The sequence below is a fragment of the Xyrauchen texanus genome, chromosome 22 (genome assembly GCF_025860055.1).
Source record: "Xyrauchen texanus isolate HMW12.3.18 chromosome 22, RBS_HiC_50CHRs, whole genome shotgun sequence".
In the NCBI taxonomy this organism is placed as follows: Eukaryota; Metazoa; Chordata; class Actinopteri; order Cypriniformes; family Catostomidae; genus Xyrauchen; species Xyrauchen texanus.
Genome location: NC_068297.1, coordinates 40,729,246 through 40,753,640, shown reverse-complemented (window position 1 = coordinate 40,753,640; position 24,395 = coordinate 40,729,246). Strand labels below are relative to the sequence as shown.

Here is a 24,395-nt window from a genome sequence, read left to right as displayed (position 1 = left end):
GCTGCCACTGTCAAGGGAGGATTACAAGCGATCAGGGGAATTTGGTAATGCTCACAGAAACTCTCATCAATGAAGTTGCCCGCCGCCCCGGAGTCTATTAAGGCATGAGTGTCAATACTGTCCGAAAGGTAGGTAAGCTTTACAGGTACTTCGAGGCAGTTTCCAGACGGGGTAGAAGAAATTAATAGACTTACCCCGGGGCGTGGCATTTGTGACGGGTGCGTCGGACAACTGCCGCGTTGATGTCCAGCCCGGCCGCAGTAGAGGCAGAGGCGATTGGAGAAGCGGCGTTCACGTTCTTCGGGTGAGAGTTGTGTGTGGTCGACCTGCATGGGTTCTGCTGTGTCGCTCATCGGGAACATGGCAGAGGAAGGTGGTGACCAACGACTGGGACGTCGGGAACGGATGAGGTTGTCCACTCGGCTTGCCAGAGCGATGAATTGGTCGAGTGACACCCCTTCATCACGGCAGGCCAGTTCGGACTGGAGTTCAGTGTTTAAGCCCTGACGAAATAGTAATTTGTGGGTTGCTTCAACCCAACCGGTTTGTGCAGCAAGGGTACGAAAGGAGAGTGCGTAGTCTGCCGCCGTGCGGTTGCCTTGGCGGAGCGCCAGTAGTTGTTCACCTGCATTCTTACCCCCTTCAGGGTGATCGAAGACGTCGATCAGACCTTGACGGAAGGAGTCGAAGGTGAATTGAGCGAATCCCTGGTTGGTCCAGACTGCAGTGGCCCAATCGAGGGCTCTACCCGTGAGTACAGAGCTCATAAAGAGGATTTTGCTTTCGTCAGTTGGATACAGTGCAGGTTGTTGGGAGAGGAAAACTGAGCATTGCATGATGAACCCCTTGCATCTAGAGGGCGTGCCATCAAATTTTTCTGGCAGTGCGAGCCTTGGGCTGGTAGAAGAAATGAAGTGCGGAACAGTGGTGTCAGCTGCGCTGGCTTGAGGTGTAGCGGGCGCCGAAGAAGAGACAGACTGGGGCTGCGCTTGCATGGAGCGTAGCATCTCTTCGACAGCTGATGTAAGTCGAGCGAGCTGATGTTGTTGCGTTGTTAAGAGATTCGCTTGAGTTGAGAGCTCTTCTGCCATGCGGGAGATAACCGCTGGATCGATGTTCGGCGAAGTCTTCTGTAACGCAGACACAGACTGGTTGGGATCCATCAGCAGTATTTTAATGAAGACACAGAAGAGGTACAGGCAAAGGTCAACACGGGCAACAGGAATATAGGAGGCAGGCAGAATCAACGTGAGAGCAGGCAGGAGATCGGGGCAGGCAGCAAACAATCAACGAACTTGGAACAGGCAAAGGTAATAAAGGGCTGGCGGCTAACAAACACGGTACTGGAACAAGGCAGGGTCGATACACAATAGACAGGATAGTAAACTGGAACAAACGCTTGGAATTGTAGCCGGAGCAAAACAAGACTTCGCAAAGAGTGTTAGAACAAGGCTGATTAAATAGGAAATAACAAACAAGGCACAGCTGCGTAGTAATCAGACCTAAGTATGTGGGTTCATGGGAAATGTAGTCTATACTCAGAACTCCGGTGAATCTGATCTCCGACGACTGGAGGGGGAGGTGCTCTCGATGTTCGTGACAACAACAATAATGTAAAATGGTATTTAGACTCAATTCTATAACAAACTCAACTCTGCTGCAATCCTTTCACACTCCTCTGGTCTGAGCGCCCGGTGCCTCTTTATTGGCCGAGAATCACTGCTTTGCTCACCAATGGTATTGGAGAGAGTTTCCTTTTTTTTTTTTCCAGTGAACGCCTTGTGAAAGGGTTTTTTTGTAAATCAATGACAGAGTTTGGTTTAACTGCTGCCATTATCTCTGCGAAAGTGATCAGCCTAGCAAAGTTTAGCGGAGTCACCTGCGCACTCGCAGTAGTGGCCAAGAGCGTAAAGTTGAATGACAGGTGACGAGAACCAATCAGATTGGATAAAATAACATGTATCCAATTCTGATTCGCCAGGGACGCAGCGACCTGCGCCCGGAGGAGAATCTTTAAGAAACCAATTAGAGACCAGCTTCAGGTCACATGCTGCCCGAAAATCGAAGGACTCAGATAGACATCCATTTGTCCGGCGTCCGTCGCCCATGAAACCGCATGAAACATATTGAAAAACATAGAAAATTGTTAACCGATTTTATTAAATGCTGAGGCTCTTACTACCAGCCTGCACGTCGTATGAGTAAACTATTTTATTATTTTATTTTTATTTCATTTTTATATCATTTTTGTATTCATGTATATTTCTGGAATTTTGATGGGGGCTGCGCCCCAGCGCCCTCTATTGACAAGCCGCCACTGATCTGAACCCAGGTGTCCCATGCTGCTGACGCAACACCCTTCTGGTCGTGCCACACTGGAGCAGATGCAAACATGTCTAATAGAAGATGCTGCTTCTAGGGTACCATTACTCTTGGAAACAACATGCTGACTTCCTGTGTGATCATGTAGCACCCTTATGTCGATTCAAACACATATGACTTTCCATCTTACCATATTGGATTTGTGCTCTGCCAACAATGATTTGATTTGAGAGTGAATAACTTAAATTGTGTTGTGATAATCATACAAGGTGATTGTATGCCTTCTCAGAATACTTGTAACATGACACACACAAGTCACTTGGACTACTTTTATGACATTTTGGGTGCTTTACTAAGTGATTCTCTAAAGTGTACTGCCATACTGAACTCAGCCAATGAGATATTCATACAATTATTTCCTTTTGTGTTCCACAAAAGAAAAAAATCATAAATGTTTAGAATGACATGAGGGTGAGTAAATAATGTCAACATTTTGGGTGAACTATTCCTTTAACTCCGTTTAGTGTGTAATGCAAAGGAACTTCATTACAGCATTACAAAAAAAAAAAAATGTTAGCCTATTTTTAAGATTGACACATTTCAGTTTCACAACAAAACTGAATGAATAAAACTTAAAATATTTAGGTTTTGTTTGTTATTTTGTTAAAGATTACTCCATTTAATTTGATTAAATTTTAAATGCATTTTTTTTAGATTTCATATCTTTTATGTATTTTCTAAGAAAATACAGACATTTTCTTTGCCCCTCAGTTTTCAGTCTTTTCTTTTCACCCGTTATGCTGGGACGTTTCCCTTGTTTAAAATGAATTTGATCAAACAAAGTTTGATCTTTCTGATATCAAATCAAACCGAGGCATTCTCTTACTGTCTTTGACACTATTTCATTGATTACTCTTATATTAGCCTAATATATAATAATAAAAGTTCTGTATTTGGCAGTAAAATAAATAAAATACAGTGATTTTACAGAAGAGGAAAATTTGAGAATATTGAAAGAGGAAAATTTTGGCAGTTTGGGCACAAAGCTCAAGGACAATGATTGTAAATAGTGTGGTGCAGTGAGGCACAGTAGTTACAAAAAATTTTTGCACCGACTTTCAACCCAAAACGTATGTATTTGACAAAACATGCATTTGTCATGAGTTAATCATTTCTTTCCATAAGGTTATACAATGAGATTGTAACAAGGCACAGTAAAACTGTGATAATACCAGAATTTACTCCGAAAATACCGGCTATCTCGGGAATTTCAAACTGTGCCTATTCAGTACCCAAATATATGAATTAGTTCTAATTATAGGCAATTGTAGCCAATATATGTGTGTGCTACTTCAATTGCTTGTTGAAGTGTCAAATCTTTAGCTTTGCAACATGCTAATGTCAAACACTATAGAGCGCAACATTCAGTCAGAATTATTGTGATTTAGCCTTGACAAAGGACATGTTTTTGTCATACTGTTGGTCCTGGTTTTGTTATATGTACTTGTTCTCTCAGTTGGTGTATGGGTCCATATGGTTGGCTGGTTGATAGAATGTAAGCATTTGGAATGGAGCAGGGTGGGATCGCTCATTTCCTGGAATGATTGGCTACCTCACAATACATCCATTCATTCTGGAGTCTTGGATGTTGGTTGAACACCAGACGAGCTGGTCAATACAGACATGGTTTTGTTGTAAAGAATTATAGAAAGGTATGTATTTTTGAACGGTGTGCCACATCATGATATACCTTCAGTCTAAATGTGAATTCAGTTTGCTCTAGAGGCAAAACAGACCAAGTGAGGTCCGGTCCTCAAGTGACACGCTCAGTTTTGTTTTTCGCTTTAAAGGAATGTGCCAGATACAGTTTAAGTTAACCTCAATCGACAGCATGTGTGGCATTATGTTGATTTCGACTCGTCCATCCTTTTCTTTAAAAAAGCACAAATCTGTGTTACAGTGACACTTGAAGTCGATGGGGTCAATTTTTGGAGGGTTTTATACACTGAAATGTGATGCATATAATTTTATAAAATTATATGCACTTCCATTAATTCTTCTGGTAAAACCCATGTATTATTTGAGCTGTAAAGTTGTTTAATCATCGAATATAGGTTTTACATTATTACAGAGAGTTGTAAAATTGTCTATAACTTTACACAGATGCAGTTAGGAAGTGATTTTATCACACTAAAATCATCTTAACACATATCGTTTACGTCTTTTGTCTTATACTTTATGAAAGAGTAGTTTAACGTTTACAGATAAGCCCCATTGACTTCCATTGCAAGTGACTCACTGTGACCTCGAGTTTTGCTTGTTTTGTTTTTTTTTTTAAGAAAAATAAATGTTGTGCTAATCAATATTATGCCGTAAAGGCTGTTGATTGAGCTTAAATTGTATTGAATCTGAAATATTGAACCCAGAATTTGGGTTATTCATATCTAAATTCAACATGTAGGGAAATTGTATATAAACACTTGTTTGTACTGTAGCTGGCAAAAATGGTACCTCTGACTAAATATCACGTTTCAGACTTATTACAGATGTTTTTATTCATAATTCTCATTATTAATGTGTAGACTTGTCACTGAATGAGAAAACATGATTTTTAAATTGGTAAAATTTTTTCAACATTAATTCTCCTCTAGAGAACATTATACATCTGCTAATGAATACATGCAGCATGTATCAGTAGTGTCGATAGTCTCAGTGCTTTTGTTGTTGTTTTTAGTTAATTAAAAAAGAAAATAATAATCCTTATAAATAATGGAGTGTTGATTTCATTTGCCACAATTCAATATTGCAAAACTGGTCAAATCAAAGCCGTTGAACTGAAGAAACAACAGGACCAGTGTGAAGTCTGAAACATTGTTCAATACAGGAAAAATGTAAATGTCATTATTGCCACATTTTCTAAACACAGATGTTTCGGTCAAAATTGTGACAAACTGTGACATACATTTTTAGAGGGGTCACAGTAACAAATGTTGGCAGGACAAGTACAAATCTGAACTATTTGACTGACTGAACCATCAGATAAAATCCTTACATTGGTTGTACACCAATTTATCATTATCGTTTGATTTTTGGCTAATTTGTACTGGGTTTTACTGTACTCATACTTATCGATTGATATATTTCATCATTGTTAATTTCATCAAGAAACTAACTATGTTTAAACCTTCAAAACTAATATTATTGAATATATACAGTGTATGTATATACAGTTGAAGTCAGAAGTTTACATACACAAAAGTTAATTGTGCCTTTTAAGCAGCTTGGAAAATTCCAGAAATTGATGTCAAGCCTACACCATTAGCTTCTGATAGGATGTGTACTGAATTGGAGGTATACCTGTGGATGTATTTTAAGGCCTACCTTCAAACTAATTGCCTCTTTGCTTGACATCATAGGAAAATCAAAAGAGATCAACTAAGACCTCAGAAAATTAATTGTGGACCTCCACAAGTCTGGTTCATCCTTGGGAGCAATTTCAAAATGCCTGAAGGTACCATGTTCATCTGTACAAACAATAGTACACAAGTACAATGATCCCAAGATACCTCCAAAGTTGTGGCAAAATGGCTTAAGGACAACAAAATCAACTTATTGGAGTGGCCATCACAAAGCCCTGACCTCAATCTGAGGTCAAACTGAAAAATGGTGTCCGAGCAAGGAGGCCTACAAACCTGACTCAGTTACACCAGTTCTGTCTGGAGGAATGGGCCAAAATTCCAGCAGCTTATTGTGAGAAGCTTGTGGAAGGGTACTCAAAATGTTTGACCCAAGTTAAACAATTTAAAGGCAATGCTACCAAATACTAACAAAGTGCATGTAAGCTTCTGACCTGGGAATGTGATGAAAGAAATAAAAGCTGAAAGAAATACTGATTTCTAGTATTATTCTGACATTTCACACTCTTAAAATAAAGTTGTGATCCTAACTGACCTAAGACAGGGAATGAAATTAAGGTGTGTGTAAACTTCTGACTTTAACTGCGTGTGTGTGTGTGTATTCGTTCCTCAAATATTATGGAACTTCAAGAGAAAGCACGTCAAGAGTATATTTTCATAACTCTTTCTTGCTACATTGATTATTTAATGGCAATATTGTCTTTGCAACTCTTTGTACAATGTCTGTACAAAAATGTAATAATATTTGCCTTAATTCTCAAATATAGTTTTCAAAAACAAAATGATTACAGTAGCTGTTCTGTACTTTACAAACACAGTAGAATGGGAGCATGTGGTGTTTGATGTCAATATAGCTAGCATATTTGTGAAAACAAAGTTACAGGAGTGAGATTTTCTACTAATTCAAGATTTTTAAACATTAAAATAAATATCTATTGAAATAAATACTGACTGATTGGTTATTTTCATTAACGAACAATTTTGAAATCCTTAAAATCCTTCTTGTCAATGGTGCACTCGTTCTTGAACTCGGCTTTGGAGATTCTCGACTGAGGGCTGCCGGTGGTTTGAAGCCACTTCTGCATCTGTTGGACTTTAGAGGCGGGACCCTGGAGCTGCCCCTGAACCGTCCCAGCATCGGTGTTCTGCACCCAGCCCACCACACCCAGTTTCTTCCCCTCTGACTGCAAATACAACACACACACACACACACACACACACACCTGGAGTGATGAGCTAGTCCTGGTGAACTACTGGCATTTCCCATGTCTGAAGAGGAGACCGGGCTAGTAGTCACAAGGGTTATATCTCAGTAACTGTAAGGTTGAGTCAAATGTATAATTACACAAATGCTTGCTCTTCTCTAGAAGTGGTTTTAAATGTTGGCTTCAAATATCTAGTTCAAAAACCATTCCTCAAAATAAAATTCCAATTTCATCTTTTTTAAATGTTAAGAAGCACAATAAAACCACACTTGCAACCTGGCACAAGACAACAATTAACTACATAACAAGTATAGATCTTAACCCAAAAGTTGAACTGTGTTCGCAGGACAAGGGTATACATCAGTCAGGGCAAGTTGTTTTATGTAGTCATTTTATCAAATTTGTTAATTATAATTTCTGTTGGCCAAAACAATGATTTTATATTTCTGTATGTTACCTTTTATATCTTGTTGTTTTATGAATTGCTTTGTGTTTCATAATTTAATCAGTAATATTTTACTGTTTTAATGCAGCTAAAGGCCATTAAATAGTCAAAAATATGTTTTGTATATACGTTTATAACTCAGCACTCTGGAACACTCTTTTCTGACTGGTCAATGGAGCCACCTAGCGGTCTGATATCAGACTGCTCATCCGGGTATATGAACTGTCTTTACTGCTTCTCGGATCACTGTATGACCTCTACAAGTAAGCTAATAAAATAATTTCAATGCAAATCAATGTTTCATACCCATTTATTTATTTACTTTCTTGGCTAGTATTGATAAGTTCATAAGCTCATGTTCATTAATTACAAAATAAACCAACAGAACTGTGACCCAAACCAGAGGTAGATTTCAGCTGTTCAGGGATTTATTTCTTCTCACATAATTACATATTTTAAACACATATCAATATTTTATCTCCATGTTGATTTGGTTAGTAACCATGTAATACATGGGAAAATGTACAGTCAGCCAGTTATCACAAAATAAACCCCTTCAGGGTATTACAAGAGTTCTCTGCTACGCGTCGGGGTCCTGATCACGCCGTCGGGATATTTTGCGATAACAACCAGCTGACTGTACATCATCACTCAAATAAAATATGTTTCTTGCTCCTTGAAAACATGAGCTTATAAACAACTTAAAGAAAAAAATTCACCCAAAATGAACATTCTCTCATTGTTCACTTACCCTGATGCCATCCCAGACGTGCATGACTGACTTTCTTCAGCAGAACACAAATTATGATTTTTTTAAGAATATTTCAGCTTTGTTTGTCCATACAATGCATGTAAATGGGTGCCATCAGGCTGCTGGCTGTTTGATGGTCTAAAAGTCATATTTAGGCAGCATAAAAGTAATCCACACGACTCCAGTTGATCAATTAATGTCTTCAGAACTGAATTGATACGTGTAAAAAGTAATCGATAATTAAAACATTTTTAACTTTAAATCGTTGCTTCTGTGACATTTAGACTGTCAAACAGCCAGCAGCCTGGTGGCACCCATTTACTTAAATTATAAGGACATACAGAGCATCAACATTTTTCTAAAAATCTTAATTTGTGTTCTGCTGAAGAAAAACAGTAATACACATCTGGGACGGCATCAGGGTAAATGAATAATGAGGGAATTTTTATTTTTGGGTGAACTATTCCTTCAATCATTAATTTAAAAACGTTTTCATACACAGCAATGTATTTTCATACACAGTGTTCCTATAGTGACAACATCTGCATGCGTCTATAAATCAAAATCAGATTTTAAACAAAATATACTGTAAGAATATACAGTGGAGTAGAAAACTAACACCTACTCATGCCGTAGTGTCATTACCTGTGTGTATTTTCGAAAGAACACCCCCTGCACCCTCCCATACACCTCATAATCTACAGACAGCAGTTCTTCAGTGGACATGATCACCTGAAACACAGAAATAATAGTCGTCATTATCATCCTTTTTCTATTGCTGCCAAAGAACAAATATAGTAATTACATTTACCATGCAAAGACAACACGAGACATACCATACCATGACAAAACAAACACAGATACAAAAACAACAACAAGGGCACATGCATATATACAGTATGTAAAAAAATAAAATAATAATAATTTTACACTTTCAAACTCTTTTGAGGCCACAAAGGCATTCCAAAGAACATCTTTAAAACAAAAAAAGGTAAGTAGTGTACAAAATGAGATTAAATAAACATAATATTTTCTGACCAAAATTTCAGTATCATCATTAATAACTTGAAACATGAGCAGGTGAAGACCAGAACATCATCATTTTAAAATTCCCTGATATTTCCAGGGAATTTTATCGTCATGGTTTTTCCATGACGATAAAAACCCTAGTATAAGCATAACACATGCTGCACACCGTACCGGCGGACAGATGATAATAAATGGCTTCAAGTTTAAAGAATCGAGTTTATTTGCCTTGTCTGGAGGGTTTTTTCGGAATGTTTAGCTCGTGGACTGGCTTGTGCGCGCTGACCGATGACATCTCACAGCGCGTCATTCTCCCGGGTTACGTCATGACGTCAAACGAAAGCAGCCAATAGTAAATATGCAGGAAATTTGCGTAAACCCGACTGTAGATATTAATTTAATTTATCCTGAAGCGATGCAGCGGTTCACAATCACAGAAAACACTCATAGCTGTTGAGTTTGATGCCGAATTAGCAATAAATATATTATTATGCCGAAGCGTTTATGAGCTGATGATTACTACATGGTTTAGAGCAGGAGTTGTCATTGACTTCAGAGCCACACATCCCATAATAAAAGGAGAATTCAGGTTAAAGTGTACATAGATACAAAGCTTTTCTTAGTACGTTTAAAAAAGACATCTCACCGCAATATTCTTTTGTAATCTTGAATTGGAAATGTATAGTATATTTAACAGGCCATATTTTTTAACAGGTAATTTTGGGCAGAAAATGAACTTAAGACAAAATTAACCATAAAAACTGTGTAAAACAGTGGAGCCATGTAAGACCATTAATTATTCAAGCCCAGTGCATGCTGGGAACACCTGCTTCTAAAGTTAAGCTATTTTATTTACCTGTGACTTTTCATCAGATTAACAGATACATATGACAAGGTTTTCTGATAGATACATGATAACACATTGTAAAGATAAAGAATCATAAATATTATTTAATTATAAGCTGCTAGAACATTCATTTGACATGTTTGAATTGAGCACAAATGTAGAATTTACTTAATCTATTTCATGCTTAAACTAACTTATTCATAAACTAACCTTTTGCTATATTTACTTCACCACAAATTAATGTTTTTTTTTTCAGTGAGACTTCTGGACCCAGTTATCTCTGTACATATTTGATGCATTTTGAAAAATAATTGCCATAAATGATACTACGATTCTTTTTTCAGACTTCCACATAATTAATGACACTATAAATGTATTCACTTTTCTTTGAAAATGTCACTTTAACAACGTTTTTGTGTTGACCTACTTTATCCATTAACGACCTTTGACATGTCCTGGATTCATTCTTATTTAGATTTATGCTTTATAATGATTTTACACTCATGAAACAGGTTGTTTCTTTTGGCTATAAATCCATATTAAATAAATGAAAAAAGTAATTGCATTTTTATTTTTTAATTTATATATATATATATATTGATAAAATATATTTTTTAAAAAACAAATATTTTACACTCATGAAACATTTTGTTTCTTTTGGCTTTAAATAAATATAAAATAAATGCTATAGAAAAAAAATCATCACATTTTGAAACAAAATTTTAATATATTTTGATATGATTTTTTTTTTTAAGAGATTAAAAATGATTTTACACTCATTAAACAGGTTGTTACTTTTGGCTATAAATCCATATTAAATAAATGAAAAAAGTAATTGCATTTTAATTTTTTTATTTATATATATTATATATTTTGCAAATGGTGCCACACCATCATCTCACAAATAATTTTTAGGGAAAAGAGACTCTATCTGCAAAACTTCCATTCTTGAGCAGAGAGGGCATGAGTCAACGGCATAGTCCCTCGGGAACTCACCACAACTCCCAGCTCGATATGCAATAGAGTCAGGAGAGAAACTTGAGGCAACATTCAGACAACATGTTCCTGGAGGAGCAGAATGAATATATTCTGTCACGACAAGCTTCTGAAGTGGAGAAAGTGTTTCCTCTGAAGCCAGTTTCCTCTGAGCAATGTCACAAATTCAGAATATCGAGAGAGATTTCACACATGTTTTCCCAGACTGAATGATCAGGCTGCTGTTAGACAGGCTTCAAAAACTGTCAACGAGGAGAACTGATTTAAACAATGAACACCATCAACCAAGAGTTTCTGAGAAACACACATGGTTGTCCAAAGAAATCCACTCAACGGAGATGATGCAGCAACAGAAGATTTTCAAATCAGAGGTGAGAAGACTCCAGAGAGAGCAGTTGACCCATCAGGACAGTGTGATATGAGACGAAAGAAATACAAGGTAGTCAGAGAAGGAAGAGAAGAAATCTGTGGAACGGGACAGATATGGGAATGAAAAGAGAGAAATCAGAGAAAATATGGAAAGATGGGCAGAATGGGAGCTAGAGAATGGTGGCCAGGTGGAGAGGAGAGGCAGGAGACAATGTCTGACCTCCTCTGAGTGGGTAAAGGGTCAAGATCTGGTGCATATGAGAGAATAGGACCAATAGACAGTCAGAGAGAGAGTAATGGGGTGGGATACATGGGACAAGAGGAATTAGGGGTATGTGGAAGGAGTAAATGATGCACAGAGGGAGCGACATAACAGAGGAAGGGACATGCATGACGGAAAAGAACAGCTTCATCCGACTCAAGGAGACTGGACAGGTCTCACCTCATGCAAGAGCGTTTCATAAATGTGCTCAAAGTCGAGAGGAGAGAAAATAAATACGGTTTATATCAAACTACATGAAATGATGCCACTGGAAGCAGGAGGAAGAGCGCTGCCGCAGAATTGGTCCCGGAAGGACTTCCCAGCCACAGAGACAGAAAAAGGCTCCAACAGGTGGAACTCAGTCTGAAAGAGTCCAGATGCTCCTCACCAGCTCATCACGTGCAGTGTGTGCCAGCAACGCTTCTCGCAAGACAGATTGGAGACTCACGTGAGGGTATGTGAGAGAAAACGTCCTCAACAAAAGATCTTTGGCATGTCGCAGCACAGAGCCAAAGGAACGGAGCTGGAGGACCTCATGATGACCAACAGCCGGAGCAAGACACCAGAAGTAAGAGCTTGTCAAGTATTATATTTTTATTTAGGTTGGATTAGGTTTTGACTTGGTGGGTTCACACTAAAAATCACACTTAACATGCCAAGTCTATCAGTTATTCGTGATACAAAGACAATGTAAGCCGGTGTTTGTTCAACTTTGAGCACTTTGGACTTCTGGAAAGTAAAGTTTCGTTAAAAAAAATGTCACACTCTCACAAGTTTATTTAATTTGTCTAACAGTAACTATCAGTGTGTGTTCATGCATCACAGGAGATTTACATCATTCAAGTCATGAACGTTCATTTCCAGCACATGCTGATGGAAATTACATTTTTAATGCTTTCAAATAAAATATTTGACTCATTTTCAATTTAAAGAAACAGTTTTTGTGAAATTACAGATTGATTGGAAATGACAGACAATAATACACTCATTGTAAACCCCACTGCTCAATTTACTTAATTGTTTTGAGTAAGCTCAAATTAAATCATACAAATGAGTTCAAATACATTAATCTCGATGAGTATTTAGAACTTTCTCTTTCTTTTGAGTTCTCAACACTAGCACTTTTAAGTAACCTGAATTGTTTTAATATTTTGAGTTTAATGAACTTGTCTCTTTAAATTAGCAGGAACTTAAATTTAACTGAAAGGCAGTTGATTTCTATTTCCCAGCATGCTTTGTATGACTCTCGAAATGGAGGGTAAATGTTAAAATGATGTGTCATGTAATGTGTCTTTGTAAAAGGGGAGATTTATTAGTCTGTAATGTTTTACTGTATTATTTTGAAGAGTTTTTTAGAAATCAACTGCCTTTCAGTTAAATTCATTTGTTTAAAAAAATGTCCCTACTCAAAACAATGCTTAAGTATTTTGATCATTGGGGTTATAAGTGATATATCTTTTGATTTCATCTCATATGTGTTGCCACATTAAAAGAGCACCTTTGGGTATCCCAGATGAACGTCTGATGATTGATTTTCCATTTAAAGATGCTGTACAACACAGAATATTTTAGTAGATGTGTTATTAGTAGACCGTCAAAATAAATGTGTTGAAGGTGAATAAAAACCCATTCATGAACCCACTTTTGATGAAAATGATGGTATAAAGTGAAACATGTATAAAGCTGCACAATGAAAGTTGTGCTCTGTAGCGACATCTGTGGTTGAAATGTAAAATTGCAAGCAATTTGCAGAAGAACACATTACATCAGTCGTGTTTGGACTGCTGCTCTGGCGGATGTATCTCATGATTAGAGCTTAACTGGACATCACATGTGTGATCATGATTGAAAGATATTCAGAGCCGGAGTCATACTTGTTATTTTCATGTTGATATAGTTCAAATTAAACATTTAAAAATGAAATATTACTTGCTTTGATGAAGATAAACAACACTTTTATTTACATATTTGGAATGAATGAATTGTACACTTTTCTGACACTACACTCAGATGCTTTTACATCGAGAAGACGAGACAAAAAAGGCGCGTCATGAAAATTATTAAATTATTTTATTAAAGCATACTATTGATGAAAATATGACAATGTTTAATGTGTTGAAAATTTCTTTGCTTGAGTTGTGTGAGTTGAACTGGCTAAATGAACCACTTTGAAACGGGATAAATACCTCATTCAAACACATCCTATTTATACATGAGATTCCTCAACATATCCACAACACTAATGGAACAAGTTACAACTGCACAACGAAACGAATGAACATGTGAACTTGAATTAAATGACGCGCTAGTCAGAATAATCATCATTTGCGTTGCGTAACTTGCGTTGTGAATTCACTGTTTCCATAAGAAACACACTACACACAATGAAATATTCTTTCATGGAAAACGAATAAGTCTTTAAAGCGTGAAGAATTCAGAGTACAGTAGACTAACTTCTAAAAATGAGCGAATACTCCAGTCTATTCATTATTATTTCAGGTTTCTCACAACAAGGACAGTATGTACTTTATACTGTATGTTTGATACATGTTTACATTAGAAAATGATTATACAATTATTAATTAAAGTTTGGTCTGTTACAGTTTTACACTTTTTTTTGTCCATTTTGCCCATCATCATCATCATCATCATCATCAAGTAAAATATATTATTTTCGATGACTACAATTCTATGGCATTTTTTATAAAACTGACTAAAATAAATAAATATAACATGACGAAATATCGACTATTTTTAATTACTATTTTTGATTAAAACTGTGACTAAAATGAAACAATTAACATGGCAGTTGATAAAGCAAGTGAAACTGTAGGCCTAATAACACTGTGTACTAAAAACATAAAACAAGTACATAAAATATACTTTATTAAACATGAAAATAAAATGTTCGTGAAGTCAATTTCAGAAGTCATCTGTGTTAGTCATGGACAGTAACTTCCCCTGACAACGAATCATGATCTCATGTTCATTTCATAAAATCATTACCCCTACCAGACAACATACTGTATCCAATTAAATGTATTGCAGGTAAACAACTTCACCAAACGGATAACAGATAAACATCCATCCAGACTGCAGTGATGCCATCCTGAACTGTGAGTTTGACTGAAATGAACTGAACAGCGTCCTCAGTCGGAACACATGACAGCCGCACTTCTTTCCTGTGTTTACGGACATGAGGTCATGACGCAAAGAGTGAGGTCATGAGGTAATGACATACAGAGGCGGAAATCGCGGGGGGGTCTGAGGGTTGTCCCCCCCCCCCCATCTGAGGGTTGTCCCCCCTTAAAATATCATTAAAATATGTGTATTGTAAATAATATAATGATATATTCTTAAAATAATTGTTTAAGAAATAAAATAATACAAATGCAAAAAGGGCAACAACAAAAAACCCTTGGTGTCCCCTTCAAAAATTGCTCTTGAGAATTGTTATGTTTATTGTCCCCCCAACATTTTGATGAAATTTTCACCCCTGCCGACATAAGCCAGCGATTTCACGCCAAATCCAACCCGACAGCTTAAAAAACAAATTATTTTAATAGGCTTACCCAAATGAATCGGGGTAAGGTAAGGACATTGTTTTGAACACTGGTTGTTTATGTACCTAATCAATATGGGCAATTTGTACATTTTTAACCAGAAGAAATCGTACATAGTGCAGAAGTTTATAAGTCATAAATCCACGTTAGTACTTTTACAAATGCATTTGCCACAGCGCTTGATGATTTAAGTGAACTGCACTAAATGTAAAAGGTGATAAAACTGGTGATAAACTTGGGGACCCAGTCACAGCAAATACAACACTTTCACGTTTGCATTTATGTAGATTTGAATCTATAATCTTGTGATAATAAAGATTTTCACATCCATGTTATTTGTCAACTACCTAATTAAGAAAAATTTTTGAAGGCCTATTTGTGTTTGAGATCAATGATTTTGTTTAGCTATGATAATGTTTACTTCATGTTTACATACGATTCACTTCCTCAATCTGTTCACATCATGCTGTTTATATCCACAGCAGAAGAAGAAGAACTGGCTTCAGAAACACGAGGCCTTCGTTCAGACCATGCGGCAGGGTCGAGGTGAACAGCCACAGTCTGTTTCAAAGCTGAACTCTGAATGTATGACCTGGCCTCACTGCGGCCGGAGGTTTGCCCCAGGACCAGCAGAGAGGCACATCCCAAAGTACCAGAACATCAGGAGCAGACCGCCACCACCCAAACAACTGCACAACACCAGCAGGAGAAAGATTGCACACTGATGGAATATCATTCTGGAACTGTCATGTTTCTCTTTTGGAAGACAAGTGATATGCTATTAATGCTTTTGTATTGAACTTTAAGGTAGTGTATCATGTTTAGTGTGAGATGTAATGCTATCCTGCAGTGACTGTAACGCCCAAGATTGAAAGATATGCATTTCAAATAAACATTTGCTGCAATAATGTCTGTTATGAAATTCTGAAGAAATGTACACCAGCAATAATCTAACATTGAGCATAAAGCCTTCAACATAAAAACATGTTATAGTATTGGCATATCTTAATAAGGTCATTAACATTATTCTTGACATTATTTACAATGTAATAATTTTGCAATGCTTATAATCTATAGATGAATGCTATCTTTTTATATGATATAGTGCTAGTTTATAGAGTTCAGAGGTTGGATAATAAGTCGGGATTGATTTTTATTTCATAGAAGAAAATCACAAACACTTTATGTAGAGAGCAAATAAAAGTTGCACACATAAATTTTAGAGAAAGAATTCTCTTACCATGTGATCACATTAATATATTAATATGGGGGGTGCCACCTTGAAAATTATTATATCTCTGTTACAGTAAACAATTTTACTCATTGATTTTTTTTATTTATATCATTATTATTTAATATTACAGTAATGAGAATGAGATTTATTTAATGGAATGGAAATGAGAATGGCAGGAATTAAGAGAAAATGTCTTTAATTGTCAAATAACATCACAATGCAAAAATAAGCTAAATTGTCTTTAAGCTACATATGTATTTTTCTTTAGATTTTGGGGTGAAATGTGACCTAGACGGGTTTTGATTCACCTGTATACAAATTGAACAATGCATGTCAGTATCATCATTGATTTACATGGTAACAACGAAGAATAATTCGAAAGACACTTATCTAGTTTTACATGCAAATAAGACTTTATTATAGAGCAGCAAGTTCTGTGAACACTAATATATTTATATGGTGGCTATGTTCAGGTTAGCATACAATCATACTAATCTTAGAGTGTAAGTTCTATATTGTGCACATTATTCAAATTTATTGTATGCATTAGATGACCTACTGGATGACCTACTGTGGGCTATGTTGGGATTGGAATACTAGCTTACTTACTACACTATTTTCTGACTGATATTTAAAAAAGAGAGAGAGAGTAAATGTTACATTTTTGCCACATAAGTGGCTATTTTGCATTTTAAGTTAAATTTCATGTTAAAAATGTCTTCAGTCAAATAGTTAAGCAGGATGCATTTGACTGCATTTATTCAATGATTCTATTTAACTTTCACTATTGTCAGTTTGATCGAATCCTCCCTTGTTTATATTACTCAAAAAATTTATGTAATCAAGTGAACATAACTTAACAGAGTTGTTTTAATGCTATCAAGCTTTACTTAATCTATTTGTGTTGGGACAACATTAATATGTTTGTGTGTTTGTTTGTTTGAGTGAAACTGGGCAGGGGATTTCTAACTTGACATTGCAAGAAATGGTTAAAATTAAGTATTCTACATTGTGTCTTAGATGTAGATGTATGTAAAGGGGGAAACTTGAAGTGTTTCATTTTCTGATGTGTTGAGATTTAGAAGTGGTATAGTTCTATAGGAGTTTTGGGGTTTTCCATCATGGTGAAGAGTGGACCTTAAGTTTATCTTGAGGACACATGCTAAAAATTCTCTATATTGAAATGAATGATTGAATTGAGTTCAGCCAAATAGATATTTTTGAGTGTGATTAATTTGACCAGTACTGTACAGTAATATTAATATAACACCCATCCTCCCTACCATGTTTGGCCTCTAGCAGCAGGTGAGGAGACGGTGCAACTGGCAGTGGGGAGGGAAGTAAAGGGAGCTGTTCAAAAAAGGTACCCAGTAGGACACAATTCATTTTCAACGAGTCACGTGAAACTGCTGAGAAACTAAAGAACACCTATGTGAGGATCTATCCCCACGGAATACCAATGCTGGAACTTTCCCCCCTTTAAATCTTTGTAAATTGCCCTGAATCTAAAGTTCAGGCAAACCCCTGTGGCCAACATGCTGCAAATTTGCCACTCATTATTTTCACATGCAAACAAGCTTTGTGGCAAACTCTACATTCTTGCCACATGCTTGCCATATAAGTGTGTGCAGTAGTGACAAATTGTCCATTGTTGCCAAAGGATTATAGCAGGTTCACCACTACTGGTGAAGAGCAGCAAACATCTGGCAATACTTTGCCGCAAATCACAAATCTCATTGGCATGTGAAACTAGTAAGTGGCCAATTTTTTTGCCATAACTCAAGATTTTTGTAAGGAGTATATACATTTGGTTTCCACTGCAAGCCCACAAGTCGACCGGCCAACGGGTGCTCCCTAGGTTTGTCCCAAATCACATACTAATTCTGCACTATTCTATGGCATATTGTATCGTAAGTAGTGTGAGCAGTAGAATACAACAAAAAGAAGTCTACTACGAGTACCTGGATGATGCACTTCTTCAATTTAAAAAACAGAGTGTGGAATGCTGGACTCTTCTTGCACTCAGTGCTCACAGCTTCTCTGTAAATAGAGAAAGAGGCAGAGTTTCCTGGCAGCCAGGTTGGCCTGAACAAAACAAATGTAATTAATGGTGAATGTGACAAATAGCGAAACTTCAGTGGAGACAGCACATTACAAATGTGAGTTGAATACTTTACTAACATGCTGTGTGACTATTCATCCTTTATGTGAGATATAAGTGTTGAACTGAGTTTGGCTAATGCGCTAAAGTTAGTGACAACACATCACGACGAATGCTTCCATGTAGTAAAGAATGACAAATGGTAGAAGTAGTTTGAGTAGTATGGTATGCCATTTTGAACTAGGTCTATGTATATGTAAGGAATAATTGACGACGGATCGTCAAATTGTTGAAAAGTAATGCACACCCGTGGTGGTAATGCGGTAACAACACACCGTGGACTGACTGTTACACCTCAGATGCGCATTATTTTTAAATTCAATGGACCGAGTCAAATTATTCTGCTTATGCCACGGTTACCACACCTTAATATATCGTTTCATCTCAAGATATTTTCTGGTTTTCGTCGCTAAAACGCTCTTATGAGAGAAACTACTGTCTTCTGCCACAGATTCAGCGTCTTGCTCTGATACAGTTTAACACTTCGTTGCTAGTTCGAGGTATACCTGGTCTATTATCCAGACACAGGGAAAGTTCTCAAGCACAGGCTTGTGAGATTTGTCATAAAGTGTGTTACCGAACACCAGACACAGACTGACCTTACAATGCCAGATGATGATTTTCATGGAGAAAGATATGTATCCTCCTAGTCAAAAGAGAATGTGACTGATTGGACCCCAGAAAAGACTCGTAAAACCTCAAACTGAGACTAGGAATCAGGGTAGTGCCCAGACAGAGGGGTGATCACAGTACATGTTACACTAAGAGAAATAGGAGAGCTCCCCGGTATTTGACTGATTCTGTTTCTGATGTTGAATGTGAGGACCAGATCCTAACCAAGTACAATAACTACTGTTATAAAGCGTGTGATGTACCACAAACATTCAAGGAAGCTATGATTTCAAGTGAGTCACAGATCTGGGCTAGGGCCATGAAAGAGGAAATGGGCTCGCTTAATGAAAATTACACATTTACACTAACTATGCTACCAGAGGCTTAACGTGCAGTGGGGGGTAGATGGGTCTATGCTGTCAAAAGTAATGCAGATGAGACTGAGATATACAAGGCCAGATATGTAGCAAAAGGCTATAGCCAAGTGATGGTTGTAGATTACAAAGAGACTTTCTCCCCAACAGTAGATATCACTTCAGTACAAGCCTTGATGCAAATGGCGGCACAATATGATCTTGATCTCCACCAGATGGATGTAAAAACTGCCTGTTTACATGCTTCAATTGACTGTGAGATTTACATGGAACAGGCAGAAGGATTTGAAGTGAAGTCAGTCATAGGTGAAAAACTAGTCTGTAAACCGAACACATCACTGTATGGTTTAAAACAGTCAGGTAGAAACTAGAACAAAATGTTACATGAATACCTCAGTGAAAATGATTTTGTGTGTACAGTAAACAAACTGAAAAAGATGATCTGATTATTGCTGCCAGTTACAAAGCTTTACTGAATTACGTGAGAAAGGTGCTGACGGCAAGATTCAAAATGAAAGATCTGGGAAAACCCAAATATTTCCTAAGAATTGATTAAAGTAGTCCTAAAAATGAACCAGAAAAGGCACATGTCAGACTGTAAACACAGGTCGACACCATGTGAGCAAAAGCTAGATTACAACAGTTATGGTGATCCTGTTGATCTGCTGGCTTTAGGTAGTTTGATCAATCAGATTACATGTACTATACCTGATCTAAGTTGGGTTGTCAGCAAACTATCTCAATATTTGTCTGAAGTAAATGCACAACACTGGGTAAAACATGTGATGAGGTACTTTTGTTCATGAACTATGTTACAGGAAAAGTGATGGAAAACTTAATCATCTTAAGCATATACTGATGCTAATTGGGCATCAGATCTAAATGACAGGCAGAGTATGACAGATACTGTTTTAGTCTGACTCAAAATGGTCCAAAATGATTTCCTGGAAGTCAAAGAAACAGTCCACAGTTGCTTTGTCTACATGTGAAGCAGAGTATATGGCACTGGCTGCAACCGCACAGGAAAGCATGTATCTTGTACGGTTGTTGAACGACATGGAAAATGACTTTCTATATGTGCCAGCACAAATCTTTGAGGATAACCAAGGTGCCATTGCTCTATCAAAGAACCCAGTGTGTAGTCAAAGATGTAAACATGTTGATCTAAGATATCATTTAATTCGATCAGCACTCAATGATGGCAAAGTGACAGTTGAGTATTGTCCCACTGAAGAAATGGTGGCTGATGTCATGACTAAACCAATGAGAAAGATTGAATTATAATAAGTCCAGAGTTTCATGTTTGGTATTTATATCCAACACAAGAGAAATGCTAAACTGTATTCATGTGTAATGTTGTTATAATTTTATACAGTATTGTACAGAATGAGAGCAAGTGGGGGTGTTAACATTTGTAATAGGTGTGCCCTCATACTGCTCACGTCATGTGTATGTGACCTGTCTTCCATAAATGGAAATAAAAATAAAAAGGTTCAGCGGAATACTGTGTAGTAAGTGTAAAAATGCAGGCAAACTGCTAAAAATAGATAGATTTGCCCCTTGAAGGTCTCTGCGTTGTCCTGTCTTTTATGAGCGCTGAAGTAAAGCAATTATTGTTAATGATTTGCACTTTACGAATTCATCCCGAGATTAATTTTATCTGATTCCAATTTTATATTAATCTGACTCCAACTTTGAACTGATCTCTAATTTGATAAAGCCTCTAATTACTTTTTGATCATTCCTTTATTTGAATCTTTTAAGTTATTGATTACTCTGAATCCTCTTCTATTCATTTACCTTTTGATCAGTTTCTAATGAGATTCAAACTGATAGTCTTTAAGTGGCCTCCTCCTACATTGAAGCTTCAGTTATGATAGAAATTATTCTTAAAATGGGATTCTCCTGCTCGGTTCCTCCAGAGCAGTTTCTCCTATTTTAAAGACCCAGTATTGATATAAATGATTTCAGAGAAATACAGAATAAATCAAAAAGTAACAATTTATTTGCCAGGTAGGGTTTAAAACACAAGTTAAAGAAACAAGTCAAAGAACATGCCTGGCAGTTGAGAAAACTACATGTAATTGCAAAGCATGGGAGATCTGAATGCAGATTCCTATTATTACAGTTACACACATCGAGGTGTGGGATCATCTGACTAGGAGGGAGATAGACCTCCAGAATTATTCAGTATTTGGCAAAGACCTTATAACTTTGTTGTCATTAAGTTTTACAATCCTGGGAAAAAGAACACTATACCAGACACACTGAGACATTTTAAATTACCAAACATGTTACACTAGTCACATTATTTGTCAGCAGAGTTGTCTGGGATTCATCAATAGTGAAATGTTTTGTAATGTGTTCACCCCTGTCATGATTCCTCGTGCAATTTGAAAACCCTACGACTTCCATGACAAGACAGACAGTTGAACAAAAAACAAAAAGCATGACAAAAAAACACATTTAAAATAAGAAAATGCTTGTTGGGACTACTGCATGTATCCCTACATGGAATTCATCTTCTAATTAATAAAAAAATATATAATAATGTTCAATGTTGATATCATTCAGTTTTAACACTAAACCCAAAACACCTACAGCACAATAGATTACAATAGCCAGGTCATTTACCTTATTCTGATGACGAGTAAATATTGACCAGGCGAGGTTTCGTTTATTCAGTTGCCATGACAACTAGGTTTGCGCATACGCGCCTTCCAAGGACTTCTGAGAACAGCGCGCGAAATTTGACGAGTAAATATTGACCAGGCGAGGTTTGTTTATTCAGTTGCCATGACAACTAGGTTTGCGCATTAGTGCCTTCCAAGGACTTCTGAGAACAGAGCGCGAAATTGCGATGCTACTGCCCTGATTAGGCAAAACTGAATGGAATAAGACAGTTTTGCCTAATCCGGGCAGTAGCATCGCAATTTCGCAATATGTTCTCAGAAGTCCTTGGAAGGCACTAATGCACAAACCTAGTTGTCATGGCAACTGAATAAACAAAACCTCGCCTGGTCAATATTTACTGGTCAAGTGCAAGTCAGACAGAAACTAAAAGAAGGAAAGACATTATATTAATTTTTATTAAAATTGAACGAAAGTACATTTAAATTTTGTGCGATCTACCAGCATTGCCTTTGCGATGGACTGGTAGATCGCGATCGACGTATTGGGCACCCCTGCTGTAATGTCAATACATTACGGCCATACTGTACAGCTGATTATGGGTTACAAGGATTGAACATCAACCATAATGAGATAAAACTGAAATTTGTGGCTTTTAACACTTCTGTGTATAAATTTGAAGGCTGTTTATTGGATCAATACAGGTAAACATCAACAACGCATTATTTTACGGAGAGCTTACAACCTACTAGTTGAGTCTTGCCTTAAGAACAGGTGGTGAAATCAAATTAAGCACTGACTTAGTTACAAACTAACTAGTAGTTACTAAGCCCTTTACATCTTAACTTTACATCCTAATTTACGTGAGAACTTAGGGTAGGGTTGCACCAGCCCTATGTAAATAAAAATAAATACGAACTGTATCTAAAATAAATAAGGGGTGGTAAATAAATACTAATACAACAGGCTGAAAAAATAGACATTTATTAATTTTAATATCTTATATATTTTGTGCAATAGCATGCCATTATGGTTGGAGATATCAAGTAGGAACATCTCAAATTCCACTTTGACTGGAACCCAACATAATCTTTTGCATCAATAACTGAATAATTGGGCTTTAGTTTCCCAGTTGGGACTGTACTACACTTTGAGAATCCATTCACTAAATGGCTGAGTGCACCAAATTGTTTAGGGTGTCATTTGGTACACAGCTCCAGTTTTTCACATATTCTTTCAATATAGTAGGCAGTATGCAGTCTACACCATCCAGAATGCTAGTATCCCATTGTGAACACATCCTACATATCTCAGACGGTGTAACGTGAGCCCTCCAATGACTGTTTGAGAAACCCCGTACAACCGGAAGCGGAAAAAATCTCCCGCGGCATGAGTTTCGCCGCCATTTTGCAGCAGCCCTGTTGAAAAGAGTGTGAGCGCAGGCACGGCGGGATCTGGCCACTTTATTCTCTTTCGGCTCGTTTCCTCAGGATTTATCCCAACATAATCCAAGATATTTCCTGACAGGTATGAGAACCCTCTCTTAAGATTTCATTAGCGGAGAGTCCGCTGTGTTTGACGGTGAACTGATGCTTCGGTTGTTTTCAAACAAAAGTCGCGCGTGAACGGACGCCTCACACCGGCTTTACGCAAATGGACTCTGTGGCGGCACGCGGCTCCACTCGTCACACACAGACACGAGGGACATTTTCACACATTTATGTAGAATTCACTTCTACTAGTATACTTTCTGTTCACCTACCCTGGTAAAATGGCATAGTGAAGCGTTGATGTGGGGTGCTGTTTGCTGGCTAGTCAAACACGATGTTGCCCCTCCTTCCCTCAACTCAAATACACTGACACACGTTACCATGCAAACAAACTTGTTAACACGCCCAGCCATGGTGGATGTGTGCTATAAAATATAAATGTGTCATTTTACTGTAGATAATGTGTCAGGTCTTCTTAAATGGCACATTTGACGTGATGAAAACTGGCGGAGTGTCCACGTAGCTCGTGTTGTGGCCTAGTGAATGTGCGCTGACTCAGAACAAAGCGGACACGGCCCGTTTGGAGACTAGTCAAAGCCTAAAACGTGTATGTTGATGCCCAATTGTGTATTTGCAAAGGAATGTGTTAGTTAAGTGTCCTACATTCTCTCTTGAAAGCCGGTCTGTAATA

General features: G+C 37.3%; 2 protein-coding genes and 1 pseudogene across 5 annotated transcripts in view; 2 read left to right on the top strand and 1 right to left on the bottom strand.

Moving 5' to 3' along the window:
* Positions 1 to 4,911: 4,911 nt before the first annotated feature.
* On the bottom strand, positions 4,912 to 9,471 carry LOC127662770 (acylphosphatase-1-like). Of its 2 annotated transcripts, none has more exons than XM_052154077.1 (3): positions 9,394 to 9,471; positions 8,785 to 8,871; positions 4,912 to 6,922 (listed from the first exon to the last, which is right to left on the bottom strand). In XM_052154077.1, the coding sequence occupies exons 2-3, from the start codon at positions 8,863 to 8,865 to the stop codon at positions 6,707 to 6,709; spliced, it is 297 nt and encodes a 98-aa protein (XP_052010037.1). In that variant the 5' UTR covers positions 8,866 to 8,871; positions 9,394 to 9,471; the 3' UTR covers positions 4,912 to 6,706. The 2 variants fall into 2 exon arrangements, with proteins under 2 accessions (XP_052010037.1, XP_052010038.1); XM_052154078.1 differs by having other exon boundaries at positions 9,340 to 9,435.
* Positions 9,472 to 10,891: 1,420 nt separating this feature from the next.
* LOC127662712 (uncharacterized) lies at positions 10,892 to 15,927 on the top strand (annotated as a pseudogene).
* Positions 15,928 to 23,541: 7,614 nt separating this feature from the next.
* LOC127662673 (heterogeneous nuclear ribonucleoprotein Q-like) overlaps positions 23,542 to 24,395 on the top strand; it is a 53,816-nt gene continuing 52,962 nt past the window's right edge. For 2 of the 3 annotated variants that reach the window (XM_052153971.1, XM_052153968.1), the window contains exon 1: positions 23,542 to 23,741. The gene's annotated coding sequence lies outside the window, so the exon portion shown is untranslated. The remainder of the gene's footprint in view (positions 23,742 to 24,395) is intronic. The other variant, XM_052153970.1, reaches the window with a different exon arrangement.

What these genes read in the sequence shown, in the direction of transcription:
- LOC127662770 (XM_052154077.1), bottom strand. Translation starts at nt 8,865, where the DNA reads ATGTCCACTGAAGAACTGCTGTCTGTAGATTATGAGGTGTATGGGAGG. An exon ending in TCTTTCGAAAATACACACAG is followed by an intron (nt 6,923 to 8,784) that starts GTAATGACACTA and finishes TTGTATTTGCAG; the next exon opens with TCAGAGGGGAAGAAACTGGG.